This window comes from Hyperolius riggenbachi, chromosome 8, assembly GCF_040937935.1.
Source record: "Hyperolius riggenbachi isolate aHypRig1 chromosome 8, aHypRig1.pri, whole genome shotgun sequence".
Lineage (NCBI taxonomy): Eukaryota > Metazoa > Chordata > Amphibia > Anura > Hyperoliidae > Hyperolius > Hyperolius riggenbachi.
The window spans coordinates 272,966,783-272,985,030 of record NC_090653.1 but is presented as its reverse complement, the minus strand read 5'-3'; the positions used below and the strand labels follow the sequence as shown (position 1 = coordinate 272,985,030).

Below are 18,248 nucleotides of genomic sequence, written 5' to 3'. Positions count from 1 at the left end.
TCTATTCTGTTAAGCTGAGGAACCCATCAGATAAAAATCTTGGCAAACTGAGGAATGTATCTGTCACATACGATTGTCAGGGAGGTTTTAAAGACTGATCTTTTTAAAGATCCTCTGTAGGGAGAAGATTATGGATCCCATAGAGCAGCGATGGCGAACCTATGGCATGCGTAGCCGAATCTGCTGGCACGCCATCGCTGCTGCGCCCATTGCATGAACTGGCCGCGGTGTCTACTAGACACCGTGCCAGTTCATAGCGCGCAGCCCCGCTCCGGCCTGCATAGTCTTCCGGCAGGCAGAGCAGGGATACGGGAAGATGGCGTCCGAAACCCTGTTCTGGAGACTATTTGTGCCTCCAGTGAAGGGCTTCGGGCGCCATCTCCCCATAGCCCTGCTATTGCATTCATCGTGGGAGATATGCAGGAGGATCGTCTGGGGGAGCTGCGCGCCAGAGGCCGGCCGGGACAGGAGACTTCTGTCAGGTGAGTAAATTCCTTTTTTTGCAGGTGATGTGTTGCCCACATCGTGTTATTTTCTGGTGAAATGTGGCTCACTGCGTTTATTTTCTGGTGAAATGTTGCCCACATTGCGTTATTTTCTGGTGAGATGTGGCCCACTGTGTTTATTTTCTGCTGAAATGTTGCCCACTGCATTATTTTCTGGTGAAATGTTGCCCACTGTCTTTATTTTCTGGTGACATGTTGCCCACTGCAATTATTTTCTGCTGAAATGTGGCCCACTGCGTTTATTTTCTGGTGAAATGTGGCCCACTGCGTTTATTTTCTGCTGAAATGTGGCCCAGTACGTTTATTTTCTGCTGAAATGTGGCCCACTGCGTTTATTTTCTGGTGAAATGTTGCCCACTGCGTTTATTTTCTGGTGAAATGTTGCCCACTGCGTTTATTTTCTGGTGAAATGTGGCCCACTGCGTTTATTTTCTGGTGAAATGTGGCCCACTGCGTTTATTTTCTGGTGAAATGTGGCCCACTGCGTTTATTTTCTGCTGAAATGTTGCCCACTACGTTTATTTTCTGCTAAAATGTTGCCCACTGCATTATTTTCTGCTGAAATGTTGCCCACATTGCGTTTATTTTCTGGTGTCTGGGGTAACTGTTGCTGCATTTATTATTTAATGGTCATAGTTGGCTATATTTGCTGCTTTGGGGTTACGGCGGGTATACTAATAAATAGCATCACACAGTTTCTGCACACCCATGATGCGAATCCTCGTTTCACCACATCATGGCGGAAACACTGCTTTCTTATGCCTCGCTGTCACATCATTACGTTAGCTCCGCCCATACAATGTCATGGTCACGCCCATTTTTCGGCACAAACCCCCCCCCTCCGCCCAGTGATAAATAAGTCGATATTGGGTCGCAGTTTGGGCACTCGCCCTCTGAAAGGTTCGCCATCACTGCCATAGAGGCTTCCCAGTACTCTCTCTGTTCCCTCGGTCCACCGCTGTCCCCCCATTGAAGATATTTGATCAACTGGTGCAATATACCTTTGGGTTTCCTTATGAAGGCTTCAGAAGTACTTGTGTTCCTGAATACTCCTGAAGACGAGCGGATCCATACTGGGCACACACAAGTCTGTGCTCGTGTATGTACAGTAAGTATTTATTTATTTTATTTAAGTATTTATATAGCGCCAACATATTGCGCAGCGCTGTACAGAGTTATATTGTCTTGCCATTAACTGTCCCTCAAAGGGGCTCACAATCTAATCCCTACCATAGTCATATGTACTGTATGTATGTATGTATCATGTAGTGTATGTATCATAGTCTTGAGACATTTTTTTAGGGGGAAGAAAATTAACTTATCTGTATGTTTTCTGGGGATGTGGGAGGAAACTAGAGCACCTGGAGGAAACCCACACATACAAACCCCTTGCAGATGTTGACCTGGCTGGGATGCGAACCAGGGACCCAGCGCTGCAAGGCGAGAGGGCTAACCACTATGCCACTGTGCCTGTCTTCGGAACACCTCAGGGACGCTGAGGCGTAGCTAGGGTTTTCAGTGCCCGGGGACAAAGACAGTTTTTGTGTCCCCCTCTGGACAAAATGTGGTCAAGGTAATGGGTGGAGCCAAATGCACAAATGCTGTTTAGATAGCCAGATGTCCTCCACCATAGATAGCCAGATGTGCCCCCTTTAGATAGCCAGATGTCCTCCCCCCATAGATAGCCAGATGTGTCCCTCCTATGCCCCGTTTAGATAGCCAGATGTGCCCCCCTATAGATAGCTAGATGTGCCTCCCTTTAGATAATTAGATGCCCGCCCCCCGCCTTAGATAGCCAGATGTGGCTTGCTTTTTCTGCTGCTGTTAATGCTCCTGCACTCCTCTGCGGAGGGAAAGAAAGAAGCAGGGGCACTTCAGGCAACCAGCGAGTGGCCTCTCACACATGCGGGGGTACAGCGACTGTGCTGAGCGTCCTCACAGTGCTGCGCCTGGGGACATATGTCTCCCTTTGCCTACCCACAGCTACGCCTCTGCGGGGACGCAAGTTCTTCCGAAGCCTGCCAAAGATTCCCAAAGGCACAGAATTTAAATGAGACAGCGGTGCACTGACGGGACCAGCAAGGCTCTATGAGATCCGAAACCTTCCCTCTACATATTAAACTTTTTTCAGCTTTGCTTTAGCATTGATTTAAGAATATAGATGTGTTTTACATTGGTGGTTCAGGATGTATGACTTACAAGGGCATGAAGTAAGGATCTGCATGGCCCCACCCAAAGGTCCTGGAGTGATGAATTACAGTGTTGTCTTTCTGACATGTATTGACCTGCAATTATCGTCTATTTTAAGAATGCTGTAGTATAAAACTGCAAATTTTCAGACCTGTACAGCACTGTGCCTGACAAAGAGATCTGAGCTTTCCCTAAATCTTGTATTTGTAGCTTTTTCAGGTATCCTATACAGCTTAAAGTGTGCCTGAGATGAAAGCTTATCCTGTACTTATACTTACCTGGGGCTCCCTTCTGCCCCATGAGGTCCATGAAGTTCTTCAAAGTCCTTCTCTGCCCGACCGTTCTGCTTCTATCTGCCCCAGCAAGTCTTGCCCCATCAGTGCATACCCCCGTCGTGCTCCCATACCTGGGAGCTTTCTGAGCCTGGGCAGTACTACTGCGCAGGACGCTCCTGGCAGTGGAATCATGACTGGAGCCACACATGTGCTGAAGAGCTTGGCCGGGCCTTATCTCAAGTTCACTATAAGGCTGTGTTCCCACTAGAGCAGAGAAGGGACATTTTTTGTCCGTTCTCCACTCACTGCAAAGCAGAGAGTGAACGGCTCTTATGGTATACGTGCTATGTTATACGTAGGAGCCATTCACACTTGTCACACTGCAACAGATCCGCGGGATCTATTGCAGTAAGCAGACCGCATGTCTGTGCTGTCTGCAAATTTCCCAGGCAAGTCAGATGCATTCCCTCATATAGCCTATGGGGGAGTGCATCTGCCCCAGCCGCATCATTGCGGACCACCGGAGCGGATATTACATTATCCGCTTCCACTGGCCGTACGTCAAGCGGAAGCTGGTGGGAACAGGACCTTCATCAGTCCTTATAGGGAGCGCATGCCCAGTAGAAACAAATGCTTGTGCACAGATGAAAAAAACAAAACTATGCATGAGTGACTTCACTCTACTGGGCATAACTTCAGTAAAGTGAAGCCGCTTACCTGCACATGCCCAGTCCATTTATAGTTGTCCACAACTGGGAGAACAGCCAGAGGATAAAGAGTAACCCTGTGATTTAATGGTGGCCATACATCTATTGACTTGGCTGCCAATCAACCATTCGTTTCAACAGTTATTATCGAAGCAGATGAAAATCTGTGCCGCCAAGTGCATGCCTGATTGACGATGCAACTAATTTCGGGCTGATCATGTCGACTGGACATGCTGCAAGGAGTCGGGTTATTGTAGTCAATCAGGTACATGGCGGTAACAGTGAGCAATATTGGGACAGGCGATAAACGTGATGAAACCCCCAGCACTGTCACCCCTAATGTCAATTGAGCTCCCCATCCTCCCCAATTCCTGGTGCATTATAATGTACCTGTTCGTGTCTGCCGCTGGCTCCGTCCATACACGTGCCCCAGGTAGTTGCCAGCATGCACGTGTGTGTGTGTGACGTCAGATGCGGCGTCACAAGGCCAATTCCTGATCGATTTCAGCATGAAATAGATTGGGAACTGGCCTGTGGTGTATGATCAGCCAACAGATCTATCTCTAATCAGATTTGATCAGAGAGAGAGATCTGTCTCTTGGTCGAATCTGCCAATCATCGCCTGCTGTATGGCTACCTTAAGAGGGCTCAGGAAGCCTCTGGGACATTCCAGGGGCTTCCCATCAAAAACTTAAATCTCAGAAGACAGGATCTAGTTGCTGGAACTCAAAAAATCAAGCTGCTGGAACTGAATACTGTAACTCAGAACTTGGCAGACCAGGAGTCTGTAACATGGAGGCTGAAAATTCCCAGAGGCTGAAACTTGAAAGCCAGAAGTTTGGGCTGCTGAAACCGAGATACTGGAGAATCAGGAGGCTGGAATTCAGAAGCTAGAGGAACTGGAGCTAAAAACTCTTCCTTTCCACTTCCATTCCCCAAGAAGCTGCCCCTCTAACCCCACTCAGCTAGTGATGCAGCTCACCTTTCCTAACAGAGAAAAGGAATTAAATAAACAACAACAATGAATTTGCAGACATTACCTTCGGAGAGCAATCAAAATCTCAATTTGCCACCATGGCTTCCTTTTGAGACACTAGAAAGGCATAGAAAGCTGGGACACCCTGACGACAGTGGCAAGGAATAGACAGCTGGGACAATATAGAGATTGGGAAGGAATAGAAAGCTGGGACACCTCAGAGACACTGGAAAGGAATAGAAAAGCTGGGACACCTCAGAGACAGTGGGAAGGAATAGAAAGCTGGGACACCTCAGAGACACTGGAAAGGAATAGAAAAGCTGGGACACCTCAGAGACAGTGGGAAGGAATAGAAAGCTAGGACAATATAGAGAATGGAAAGGAATAGAAAGCTGGGACAATATAGAGAATGGGAAGGAATAGAAAGCTGGGACACCTCAGAGACAGTGGGAAGGAATAGAAAGCTGAGACACCTCAGAGACAGTGGGAAGGAATAGAAAGCTGGGACACCTCAGAGACAGTGGAAAGGAACAGAAAGCTGGGACACCTCGGAGACAGTGGGAAGGAATAAAAAAGCTGGGACACCTCAGAGACACTGGAAAGGAATAGAAAGCTGGGACACCTCAGAGACAGTGGGAAGGAATAGAAAAGCTGGGACACCTCAGAGACAGTGGGAAGGAATAGAAAGCTGGGACACCTCAGAGACACTGGAAAGGAATAGAAAGCTGGGACACCTCAGAGACAGTGGGAAGGAATAGAAAGCTGGGACACCTCAGAGACAGTGGGAAGGAATAGAAAGCTGGGGCACCTCAGAGACAGTGGAAAGGAATAGAAAGCTGGGACACCTCAGAGACAGTGGGAAGGAATAGAAAGCTGGGACACCTCAGAGACAGTGGGAAGGAATAGAAAGCTGGGACACCTCAGAGACAGTGGGAAGGAATAGAAAGCTGGGACGCCTCAGAGACAGTGGGAAGGAATAGAAAGCTGGGACACCTCAGAGACACTGGAAAGGAATAGAAAGCTGGGACACCTCAGAGACATTGGAAAGGAATAGAAAGCTGGGACACCTCAGAGACATTGGAAAGGAATAGAAAGCTGGGACACCTCAGAGACAGTGGGAAGGAATAGAAAGCTGGGACACCTCAGAGACAGTGGGAAGGAATAGAAAGCTGGGACACCTCAGAGACAGTGGGAAGGAATAGAAAGCTGGGACACCTCAGAGACAGTGGGAAGGAATAGAAAGCTGAGACACCTCAGAGACAGTGGGAAGGAATAGAAAGCTGGGACACCTCAGAGACAGTGGGAAGGAATAGAAAAGCTGGGACACCTCAGAGACACTAGAAAGGAATAGAAAAGCTGGGACACCTCAGAGACAGTGGGAAGGAATAGAAAGCTGGGACACCTCAGAGACACTAGAAAGGAATAGAAAGCTGGGACACCTCAGAGACAATAGAAAGGAATAGAAAGCTGGGACACCTCAGAGACAGTGGGAAGGAATAGAAAGCTGGGACACCTCAGAGACACTAGAAAGGAATAGAAAGCTGGGACACCTCAGAGACAGTGGGAAGGAATAGAAAGCTGGGACACCTCAGAGACAGTGGGAAGGAATAGAAAGCTGAGACACCTCAGAGACAGTGGGAAGGAATAGAAAGCTGGGACACCTCAGAGACAGTGGGAAGGAATAGAAAAGCTGGGACACCTCAGAGACACTAGAAAGGAATAGAAAAGCTGGGACACCTCAGAGACAGTGGGAAGGAATAGAAAGCTGGGACACCTCAGAGACACTAGAAAGGAATAGAAAGCTGGGACACCTCAGAGACAATAGAAAGGAATAGAAAGCTGGGACACCTCGGAGACTGTGGGAAGGAATAGAAAGCTGGGACAATATAGAGAATGGGAAGGAATAGAAAGCTGGGGCACCTCAGAGACAGTGGAAAGGAATAGAAAGCTGGGACGCCTCAGAGACAGTGGGAAGGAATAGAAAAGCTGGGACACCTCAGAGACAGTGGGAAGGAATAGAAAAGCTGGGACACCTCAGAGACAGTGGGAAGGAATAGAAAGCTGGGACACCTCAGAGACACTAGAAAGGAATAGAAAGCTGGGACACCTCAGAGACAATAGAAAGGAATAGAAAGCTGGGACACCTCAGAGACAGTGGGAAGGAATAGAAAAGCTGGGACACCTCAGAGACAGTGGGAAGGAATAGAAAGCTGGGACACCTCAGAGACAGTGGGAAGGAATAGAAAAGCTGGGACACCTCAGAGACAGTGGGAAGGAATAGAAAAGCTGGGACACCTCAGAGACAGTGGGAAGGAATAGAAAGCTGGGACACCTCAGAGACACTAGAAAGGAATAGAAAGCTGGGACACCTCAGAGACAATAGAAAGGAATAGAAAGCTGGGACACCTCAGAGACAGTGGGAAGGAATAGAAAAGCTGGGACACCTCAGAGACAGTGGGAAGGAATAGAAAGCTGGGACACCTCAGAGACAGTGGGAAGGAATAGAAAAGCTGGGACACCTCAGAGACAGCGGGAAGGTATAGAAAAGCTGGGACACCTCAGAGACACTGGAAAGGAATAGAAAAGCTGGGACACCTCAGAGACAGTGGGAAGGAATAGAAAAGCTGGGACACCTCAGAGACAGTGGGAAGGAATAGAAAGCTGGGACACCTCAGAGACACTAGAAAGGAATAGAAAGCTGGGACACCTCAGAGACAATAGAAAGGAATAGAAAGCTGGGACACCTCAGAGACAGTGGGAAGGAATAGAAAGCTGAGACACCTCAGAGACAGTGGGAAGGAATAGAAAGCTGGGACACCTCAGAGACATTGGAAAGGAATAGAAAGCTGGGACGCCTCAGAGACAGTGGGAAGGAATAGAAAGCTGGGACACCTCAGAGACAGTGGAAAGGAACAGAAAGCTGGGACACCTCAGAGACAGTGGGAAGGAATAGAAAGCTGGGACACCTCAGAGACAGTGGAAAGGAACAGAAAGCTGGGACACCTCAGAGACAGTGGGAAGGAATAGAAAGCTGGGACACCTCAGAGACAGTGGGAAGGAATAGAAAGCTGGGACACCTCAGAGACAGTGGGAAGGAATAGAAAGCTGGGACACCTCAGAGACATTGGAAAGGAATAGAAAGCTGGGACGCCTCAGAGACAGTGGGAAGGAATAGAAAGCTGGGACACCTCAGAGACAGTGGAAAGGAACAGAAAGCTGGGACACCTCAGAGACAGTGGGAAGGAATAGAAAGCTGGGACGCCTCAGAGACAGTGGGAAGGAATAGAAAGCTGAGACACCTCAGAGACAGTGGAAAGGAATAGAAAGCTGGGACACCTCAGAGACACTGGAAAGGAATAGAAAGCTGGGACACCTCAGAGACAGTGGGAAGGAATAGAAAGCTGGGACACCTCAGAGACAGCGGGAAGGAATAGAAAGCTGGGACACCTCAGAGACAGTGGGAAGGAATAGAAAGCTGGGACACCTCAGAGACAGTGGGAAGGAATAGAAAGCTGGGACACCTCAGAGACAGTGGAAAGGAACAGAAAGCTGGGACACCTCGAAGACTGTGGGAAGGAATAGAAAGCTGGGACACCTCAGAGACAGTGGGAAGGAATAGAAAGCTGGGACGCCTCAGAGACAGTGGGAAGGAATAGAAAGCTGGGACGCCTCAGAGACAGTGGGAAGGAATAGAAAAGCTGGGACACCTCAGAGACAGTGGGAAGGAATAGAAAGCTGGGACACCTCAGAGACAGTGGGAAGGAATAGAAAGCTGGGACGCCTCAGAGACAGTGGGAAGGAATAGAAAGCTGGGACACCTCAGAGACAGTGGGAAGGAATAGAAAGCTGGGACACCTCAGAGACACTGGAAAGGAACAGAAAGCTGGGACACCTCAGAGACACTAGAAAGGAATAGAAAGCTGGGACACCTCAGAGACAATAGAAAGGAATAGAAAGCTGGGACACCTCAGAGACAGTGGGAAGGAATAGAAAGCTGGGACACCTCAGAGACAATAGAAAGGAATAGAAAAGCTGGGACACCTCAGAGACAATAGAAAGGAATATAAAGCTGGGACACCTCAGAGACAGTGGGAAGGAATAGAAAGCTGGGACACCTCAGAGACAGTGGGAAGGAATAGACAGCTGGGACACCTCAGAGACAGTGGGAAGGAATAGAAAGCTGGGACACCTCAGAGACAGTGGGAAGGAATAGAAAGCTGGGACACCTCAGAGACAGTGGAAAGGAACAGAAAGCTGGGACACCTCAGAGACAGTGGGAAGGAATAGAAAGCTGGGACGCCTCAGAGACAGTGGGAAGGAATAGAAAAGCTGGGACACCTCAGAGACAGTGGGAAGGAATAGAAAGCTGGGACACCTCAGAGACAGTGGGAAGGAATAGAAAGCTGGGACACCTCAGAGACAGTGGGAAGGAATAGAAAGCTGGGACACCTCAGAGACAGTGGGAAGGAATAGAAAGCTGGGACACCTCAGAGACACTGGAAAGGAATAGAAAAGCTGGGACACCTCAGAGACAGTGGGAAGGAATAGAAAGCTGGGACACCTCAGAGACAGTGGGAAGGAATAGAAAGCTGGGACACTTTGGAGACAGTGGGAAGGAATAGAAACATACCTCTCAACTTTTTGAGATAAGAAAGAGAGACACCACTTAAGGACCAGGGGATTTTCTTCTGATCGGTGCTGCGTGGGCTCTCCAGCCCGCAGCACCGATCAGGAAATAGCCAGGGCGATCAGACTTACCCCCTTTTTTCCCCACTAGGGGGATGTCCTCCTGGGGGGGTCTGATCGCCGCCGGCTTGCTGCGCTTTGCGGAGGAGGGGGGGGGAGGCTCTTCAAAGCCCCCCTCCGTATCGTTTTCGGCGCTCCGTCCCTCTCCCTCCTTCTCCCTCTTCCTGTGAGCTGCGCAGGACGGATATCCGTCCTGCGCATTGAAGGATAGGCTCCAGCCTATCATTTGCCGGCGATCCCCGGCCAATCAGAGGCCGGGGATCGCCGATCTACGTCGCGGCGCTGCTGCGCAGCAGCGCCGTATGATGTAAACAGCGGGGATTTCTTTCCCGCGTGTTTACATTTTGCCGGCGAGCCGCGATCGGCGGCTCTCCGGCTGTTCACGGAGACACCCTCCGTGAACTGACATGGAAAGGCCGCTCGATCAAGCGGCCGTTTCCATGGTAACCCACTTAAGACCTGCTGACGCCTATGGGCGTTAGCTGGTCCTTAAGTGGTTGTGACACGCCCCTGCCACACACCCTAACCACACCCCCACTGCAACCCTTGCCATGCATATAACAAAACAATTAGAATCAAAAGATGTAGTTCAAACCACATTCAAACCACACTGGTCCTTTCTATAATCATTCGTTTTTCTTCATTTTAACATGTGAAAATAAGAAATATATCAGGGACACTTAAGTCAAGCAAAAAAAAAAAGAGTTTTACTCACCGGGGGCTTCCACCTGCCCCCTGCAGCTGTCTGGTGCCCTCGTAGCCTCACTCCGATCCTCCTGTCCCCGCCGGTGGCTACTTCCAGTTTAGGCGATAGGCGCCGACTGGCTGGGATCGCGAGTGATTCTTCGCGTTCCTGGCCACATAGCACCCTCTATACTGCTACTGTGGCCTTCCTTGCCGCAATAGCAGTATAGAGGGTGCTATTGTGGCCAGGAACGCGAAGAATCACTCGCGTTCCCAGCCTGTCGGCGCCTGTCGCCGAAACTGGAAGTAGCTGCCAGCGGGGACAGGAGGATTGAAGTGATGCTGCGAGGGCACCGGGCAGCTGCAGGGGGCTGATAGAAGCCCCAGGTGAGTAAAACTCATTTTTTTTGTGTGACTTAGAGGGACACTGTAGGGGGGTCAGAGGAAAATTAGTTGAAGTTACCTGGGGCTTCTAATGGTCTCCCACAGACATCCTGTGCCCGCGCAGCCACTCCCCAATGCTCTTGCCCACGTCTGGAATTTCAGACTTTAAAGTCTGTAAACCACTGCGCCTGCGTTGCCGTGTCCTCACTCCCGCTGATGGCACCAGGATCGTACTGCGCAGGCCCAGTATGGTCTGCACCTGCGCCGTGCGCTCCTGGTGACATCAGGGGAAGCGAGGACACGGCAACGCAGGCACACTGGTTTTCAGACTTTAAAGTCTGAAATTCCAGAAGCGGGCCGGAGCATCGGTGAGTGGCTGCACAGGCACAGGATGCCTGCGGGGGACCATTAGAAGCCCCTGGTAACTTCAACTCATTTTCCCCCCGACCCCCTACAGTGTCCCTTTAATGGATGGGAATAAAGTTAGTTAAACACATCTTTCAGTACAAAAATACATATTTACATAGATCTGTACTTCAGTCCTGAAAGAGGGACACATAAGGAAGAAAGAGGGACAGAGGGATTTGGTTCCCAAAAGAGGGACTGTCCCTCCAAAAGAGGGACAGTTGGAAGCTATGTGGAAAGCTGGGACACCTCAGAGACAGTGGGAAAGAATAGAGCGCCAGGGCACCTCTGAAACAATGGAAAGGAAGGCTGGTATGTGTCACAGATTGGGCTCTATTCTCAATGAGTTTCCGCATGCGGTAAAGTACATGCGGGAAGTTTGCACCCAAAATACCGGCAAGTTGGGATTCTCAAAATGTTCCGCATGTTTTTTCCGCATGCGGAAAAAGTGTGATAAAAGTGCGGGATTCATGCGGTAAAATTTCCGCAAAAGTCGGTATTTTCCGCAATAAAAGATCAATTCTCAAAGATGTTCAGGCGCATCATTTCTTCGTTAATTACCGAATTTTTATCACCTACAAGAAGTAGGTGATATATTCCGCATCCCATTGACTGTAATGAAGTGTGGAGGCTTAAGGGCTGTGCTTGGTGGACTTTAACTTTTTTTTTTTAAACACTTTTTCATGCGACCTTTTTACCGCATGATTCCCGCATGAATAATGCCTGTTTCCGCATCTTTTTTCACGCATGCGGAAAACATGCGGAAAATATTAGTGAATCTGGAAATTTTGCGGCGTTTTCCGCATGCGCTTAATTTCCGCACAAATAAAAAATACCGCACATGCTTTTGAGAATAGAGCCCATTGGAGGGTGGAAAAGAGATGTGGAACTAGCTATTACTGGTTATAGAACTTTAGAATACCACGTTCAATGTAATTGACTGCGAACTGCGAACACTTTCAGCCACGCCCCTTTTCGTATATAAAGCGCACTTGCTTCTTCCCAGCTCCTCCTACAGAGTTACCATGTCGTTCACGCCCCTTAGACTCGTCCCGCCTCCTCTCAGCGGCCGCCCGGGGCTTCCCTCCAGCGTCTCCGTCTCCCGGCAGCAGCTGCCTCGTCATTTCCAGGCGACGGCTCCGCAGTCCACCACCGATTACGTCATCACCCGGGAGATCTTCATGCAGATGATGGCGGAGGCAGTGAACCTGGAGGCTTTCTCCCAGGCTATTCACTCTATCCAGGCGCTGCGCTCCAGCGTCACCCGGGTCTTCGACTGCCTGAAGGATGGCATGAAGAACAAGGAGAGCCAGGAGGCCCGGGAGAGGAGCTTCGTCAGCGACTTCCAGGACAACTTGGACTGCGTCAACAGGGACCTCAAGTATGGCCATTTCAAGACTAATGCAGGGGGAGGGGAATGGCAGGAACTACACATTCCAGCATGCCTTTGTAGAAGTGTCCTGAGCAATGCAAGAGCTTAAACACCTATTATGACTCAATTGGTTTGAGTATGCTGATTGATTGATTGATTGATTGATTGATTGTATGACCAGGAGTTTGCTCTAGACCTTCCTAGGCTGAACGTTGTCAAGACTAAGGTGCCCATACATTTAGCAATGTATGGGTAGATCGACCAAGAGACAGGTCTCTCTCTGATCAAGTCATCAGAGGGAGATCTGTTGGCTGCCCATATACTGCAGACTGTTTACCAATGTATAGCTGCATGGAATTGAGAATCGGCACTGTGACACTACCTTGTCGTCCCCCCCCCCCCCCCCCCCAATTGTGTTATGTGCCCACTTGGTGCCCTATGTTATTGCTAGCGTATAGCATGTGGGGCATGTATGTGATGCCACATGTGCCCTGCATATGTATGTCGGTTGTCTCGTGGCGTGCCAGTTTGAAAGTACGGATGGACATTTTGGGGACGGCGTGACAGGTAACTTATAAATGCTGGGGCACATAAAATAATTGAGGGACAGTGGCTGGGTGTTTTTATCATCTTTGTCATTTGCAATTCTCACATGCTGTTACCACCGTGTGTTTGAGCAGGCGCGTTGGCCTGAGTTTTGCCAGTAGGCCGATTTGATCTCGGGCTAAAATTGGTTGAATGCATCAGTCAATCTTTGGTCATGCTTTGGCAGCTGTTTTTCTTTACTGATAATTATTGAATTGGGTGTCTATTGGCTGCCAAGGTGATGGGTATATGGCCAACTGAAAGGTGCCCATTGACTGTACAATTGATCGGAATGGGCAGCATTAGTGGTGCCAATCGTTCTATTGATCTGTTTTCTGTAACACTCTCGATGATTGGATTGGATTAGCTTTGTGGTCCCCTGCTTGTGTGCCCAAATGGAGTTTCTGATCGATTGGCTTGTCGATTGATCGGGAGATTGGGCATTAGTGTGGTTAGGGTGAGGCAGTGAGAAAGTCTGTAGGGAAATGTGATTTGGTGGGCAGCACCCCCTTAAAATTCTAGGATTCTGGTAGGTTGTAGTAGTAATATTCCTGCATTGTTTGGCCAGTTAGAATGCGTCAAGTTGTAGGTAATATTGCTTTGATTTAAGAACTGTTCCCTATGGACCTTCAATTTGGTTTACTTCAACCATACTAGCTTTGGAGATTCGTACCGTCAAAGATACCCGAAGTGACGTGACCTGAGATAGACATGTGTATGTACAGCGACTAGCACACAAATATTGTATTCCATTTTTTCTTTCTCTGCCTGAAAGAGTTAAATATCAGGTATGTAAGTGGCTGACTCAGTCCTGATAAGAAATTCCAACTATAAAACCCTTTCATAGCAGAAAATTGCTTCTGAGAGCAAGAAAGAGGTAAAAAGGGGAATTTCTTATCAGTGAGGGTCACACTGTAGTCACTTCCTGTTTGATTCAGAACAGAGTCAGCCACTTACATACCTGATATTTAACTTTCAGGCAGAGAAAGGAAAAAAAGGTACTCAGCATGGTAATTTGTGCGCTAGGCACTGTACATACACGTCTATCTCATCATGTCACAGGTCAGTTTGGGTATCCTTTAATAGGCACCTTTAATTTTTGTGGGGTAGCTAGTGGTGACAGTAAGATGAGATTTGGAGATCCTTTGTTAAAACAAACTATAGCTATATCTATATATACAGTGGATGGCAAAAAGTATTCGGCCACCTTGAAGTTTTCCACATTTGTCATATTGCCTCAAACATAAATACATTTTTATTGGAATTCCACGTGAAAGACCAATACAAACTGGTGTACACGTGAGAAGTGGAACGAAAATCATACAGGATTTCAAATATTTTTACAAATAACTGCAAAATGGGGTATGCGTAATTATTCAGCCCCCTTTGGACTGAGTGCAGTCAGTTGCCCATAGACATTGCCTGATGAGTGCTAATGACTAAATAGAGTGCACCTGTGTGTAATCTAATGTCAGTACAAATACGGCTGCTCTGACGGCCTCAGAGGTTGTCTTAGAGAATCTTGGGAGCAACAACACCATGAAGTCCAAAGAACACACCAGACAGGTCAGGGATAAAGTTATTGAGAAATTTAAAGCAGGCTTGGGCTACAAAAAGATTTCCAAAGCCTTGAACATACCATGGAGCACTGTTCAAGCGATCATTCAGAAATGGGAGTATGGCATAACTGTAAACATACCAAGGCAAGGTCGTCCACCTAAACTCACAAGCCAAACAAGAGCGCTGATCAGAAATGCAGTCAAGAGGCCCATGGTGACTCTGGACGAGCTGCAGAGATCTACAGCTCAGGTGGGGGAATCTGTCCATAGTACAACTAGTGCACAAAGTTGGCCTTTATGGAAGAGTGGCAAGAAGAAAGCCATTATTAACATAAAAGCATAAGAAGTCCAGTTTGCCACAAGCCATGTGGGGGACACAACAAACATGTGGCAGAAGGTGCTCTGGTCAGAAGAGACCAAAATGGAACTTTTTGGCCAAAATGCTATGTGTGGCGGAAAACTAACACTGCACATCACTCAGAATGCACCATCTCCACTGTCGAATATGGAGAGGCGCCAGGCAGGTTAAAATGATCTAAAAACAACTAAAAAGGAGTACAGGTGGACTTACCTCCTGAAATGATGGACAATCGAGATTGCTCAAATCGCAAAGGTGAAAAACCACTCTTAACAGCGATCTGTCACAGAGGCGCATTGCCACTATTGGACCTTTTTGAGCTTGCACTCCTTGCCTGATGAAGCGGGTTATACCTGCGAAACGCGTTGCGGAGTGCCAAAATAAATTGTTTGCGATTTGAACAATCTCGATTGTCCATTTCAGGAGGTAAGTCCACCTGTACTCCTCCTTTTTTAGTTGTTTTTTAGATCATTTTAACCTGCCTGGCGCCTCTGTCCAAATTTGCACAGTATATAGTCCACCTTGGGTGGAGGGGACTGTCCCCTTCTTTCTATCTACAGAGAGCGACTTCTTAAACCTAAGTGGGGTCAGGTTCTAATACTCCCCACCTGCATTTCAAGTGGTTGCCTACGTGGTAACCCGTGTTTGTGAGTATATCCACATCTGTTAATTATTTCGCCAACAATTGTTAGACTTACTGCACTATATTGGGCTCTCAGATTTTCTTTTTGTTTCAAGTGCACCACTGTCGAATATGGTGGTGGCAGCATCCTGCTCTGGGGTGCTTCTCTTCAGCAGGGACAGGGAAGCTGGTGAGAGTTGATGGGAAGATGGATGGAGCCAAATACAGGGCAATCTTGGAAGAAAATCTCTTGGAGCCTGCAAAAGGCTTGAGACTGGGGCGGAGGTTCACCTTCCAGCAGGACAATGACCCTGAACATAAAGCCAGGGCAACAATGGAATGGTTTAAAACAAAACCTATTCATGTGTTAGAATGGCCCAGTCAAAGTCCAGAACTAAATCCAATTGAGAATCTGTGGCAAGATCTGAAAACTGCTGTTCACAAACGCTGTCCTTCTAATCTGACTGAGCTGGAGCTGTTTTGCAAAGAAGAATGGGCAAGGATTTCAGTCTCTAGATGTGAAAAGCTGGTAGAGACATACCCTAAAAGACTGGCAGCAGTAATTGCAGGAAAAGGTGGTTCTACAAAGTGTTGACTCAGGGGGCTGAATTACGCACACCCCATTTTGCAGTTATTGATCTGTAAAAAAATGTTTGGAATCATGTGATTTTTGTTCCACTTCTCAGGTGTACACCACTTTGTATTGGTCTTTCACATGGAATTCCAATAAAATTGATTCGTTTGTGGCAGTAATGTGACAAAATGTGGAAAACTTCAAGGGGGCCGTATACTTTTGCAAGCCACTGTATTTTAAGCTTTAAAGAGAATCTGTATTGTTAAAATCGCACAAAAGTAAACATACCAGTGTGTTAGGGGACATCTCCTATTACCCTCTGACACAATTTCGCCGCTCCCCGCCGCATTAAAAGTGGTTAAAAACAGTTTTAAAAAGTTTGTTTATAAACAAACAAAATGGCCACCAAAACAGGAAGTAGGTTGATGTACAGTATGTCCACACATAGACAATACATCCATACACAAGCAGGCTGTATACAGCCTTCCTTTTGAATCTCAAGAGATCATTTCGTGTTTCTTTCCCCCTGTTCTCATGCACTGAAGTTTCAGGCTGCTTGTTTCTTCCTGCAAACAGCTTTGGCCTTGTCTGTAATTCTGCAGTATGTGAAAGCCCAGCCAGCTCAGAGGACGATTTATCCAGCTTGTAAAAGATAAGAGAGAAGAGAGAAGCTGCTCTAATCCTAAATAACACACAGGCAGTGTGCATAGAGGGGCCTGGAAGGGGGAGTTCATAGCAGAACCACAACACTGAAGAACTTTGGCAGCCTTCCAGACACAGGCCGACAAGTCTGACAGGGGAAAGATACATTGATTTATTACAGAGACAGTGATAGTATAAAGTGCTGCAGTAAGCCAGAACACATTAGAATAGCTTTTTGAACTTGTAGGATGATAAAAAACAGGATGCAATTTTTGTTAGTCTCTTTAATGTAAAGCTCTGTATTAGAGCTAGGAGGCTTGGTTGGCGTCAGTGGTTAAGAACTTATCCGCTTAACTGTAGAGGAGTAGAAGTCTGAAACTCCGCTCCCTCAATCTGCAAAACCACTCTTAACAGCAGCATTTTGTTCTAAAGCATTCCAAACTCTGTGGCCACCCCCACCTGTGTCTCTATGGCCCACACCAAGCTTGGCAGCCGCACTCTTAATAGGTGGCTGCTGAGCTGGGGGTGAGCCATGCCAAAGAGTGGCGGTGGCCAGAGCTTTTGGAACATGTTTGAAAAAGTCAGGGTGGTTTTGCCGACTGAGGGGGCTGAGAGTATTTTAGGATTAAAAATGAGTATGGTAGTCTTGGGGATGGGGTTTCCGAGCTCTAATGGTTTTAGATTAGTGGTTGAGTTACTACTGCTGACAACTGCCAATCTTTGCAGCTTTTACAGAGCTTTACATTAAGGGCTCTTTTAGCTGTTACTACACAAGCTCCATGCTTTTTCAGAGGGAAGTAGAAAAATGGGACTACTTTGTAGGGAGGTGGTGGTCCCTGTTCATACAGCCTGCCACCAAACTTCAGTTGGCCAGTTGGATCAGTGGCTTATATACACAATTTACAGCATTCTGGCCCCGCCCCCTGCTGATGGATCACAGGTTTGCTTTAAGCCTTTATAGGTAGGTGCACACCTGCACACAGAATTTATCAGTTTGAAGAGTTCATTATAATTTACACTGAGCTTGACTGCTCTGAGAATTCATTCTCCAGTTTTTGATTGACTTGCACTTTAAATATTGTAAAGTATTGTTTAGGTGGCAAGCATAATGGGGATGTGAGTTCAGGTTTTCTCTACCTGAAGCTCCTGACCTGTATCTGCATAATTTCATGCACTGCATGATTAAGCAGGTGTCTTATGCTTAGTAGACCTGATGCAATTTTCCATCAGATTGATGGTTGAATCGATTATTTCTGATAGGTCCGGTCTGATTCCTGCCTGTTTTCCTGATCGATTTTGCTTAGAGATCAGAAAATTGATCTGAAATCAGATCAGACCTGTCGGAAATATTTGATTTGACGGCCAACCTGATGTAAAAATTGCATTGTGTGTACCAAGCATAAGGGCTACGACCCACTAGATTGCTTTTAGCCGTGCTTTGGAATTGTCAGCAATCTGGGCCAAGCTCCAATTAATGCACGAGCAGGGCCAGGCCTGGACAGTAGCGCAAGGCTGCTCATGTGATTCCAGCTTGAGGCCTTTCTACTACACGCAGTGCAATGCGGCTACATAGCTGCATTGCACCGCAGCCAAACTGAAACCAAAGTCCATTAATGGAACTGTTTGCTTTGCGTGCTGGTTATGCGGAGGAATCAGAGAATCT

The 18,248-nt window shown here is 47.6% G+C and overlaps 1 protein-coding gene across 2 annotated transcripts in view; it reads left to right on the top strand.

Annotated features, from left to right (window-relative positions):
- Positions 1-11,925: 11,925 nt before the first annotated feature.
- Positions 11,926-18,248, top strand: part of MED27 (mediator complex subunit 27) — a 390,553-nt gene continuing 384,230 nt past the window's right edge. Inside the window, exon 1 of one of the 2 annotated variants that reach the window (XM_068248917.1) lies at positions 11,926-12,254. In XM_068248917.1, coding sequence (XP_068105018.1) covers positions 12,055-12,254 — 200 coding nt within the window. In that variant the 5' untranslated portion in view covers positions 11,926-12,054. The remainder of the gene's footprint in view (positions 12,255-18,248) is intronic. The other variant, XM_068248918.1, reaches the window with a different exon arrangement.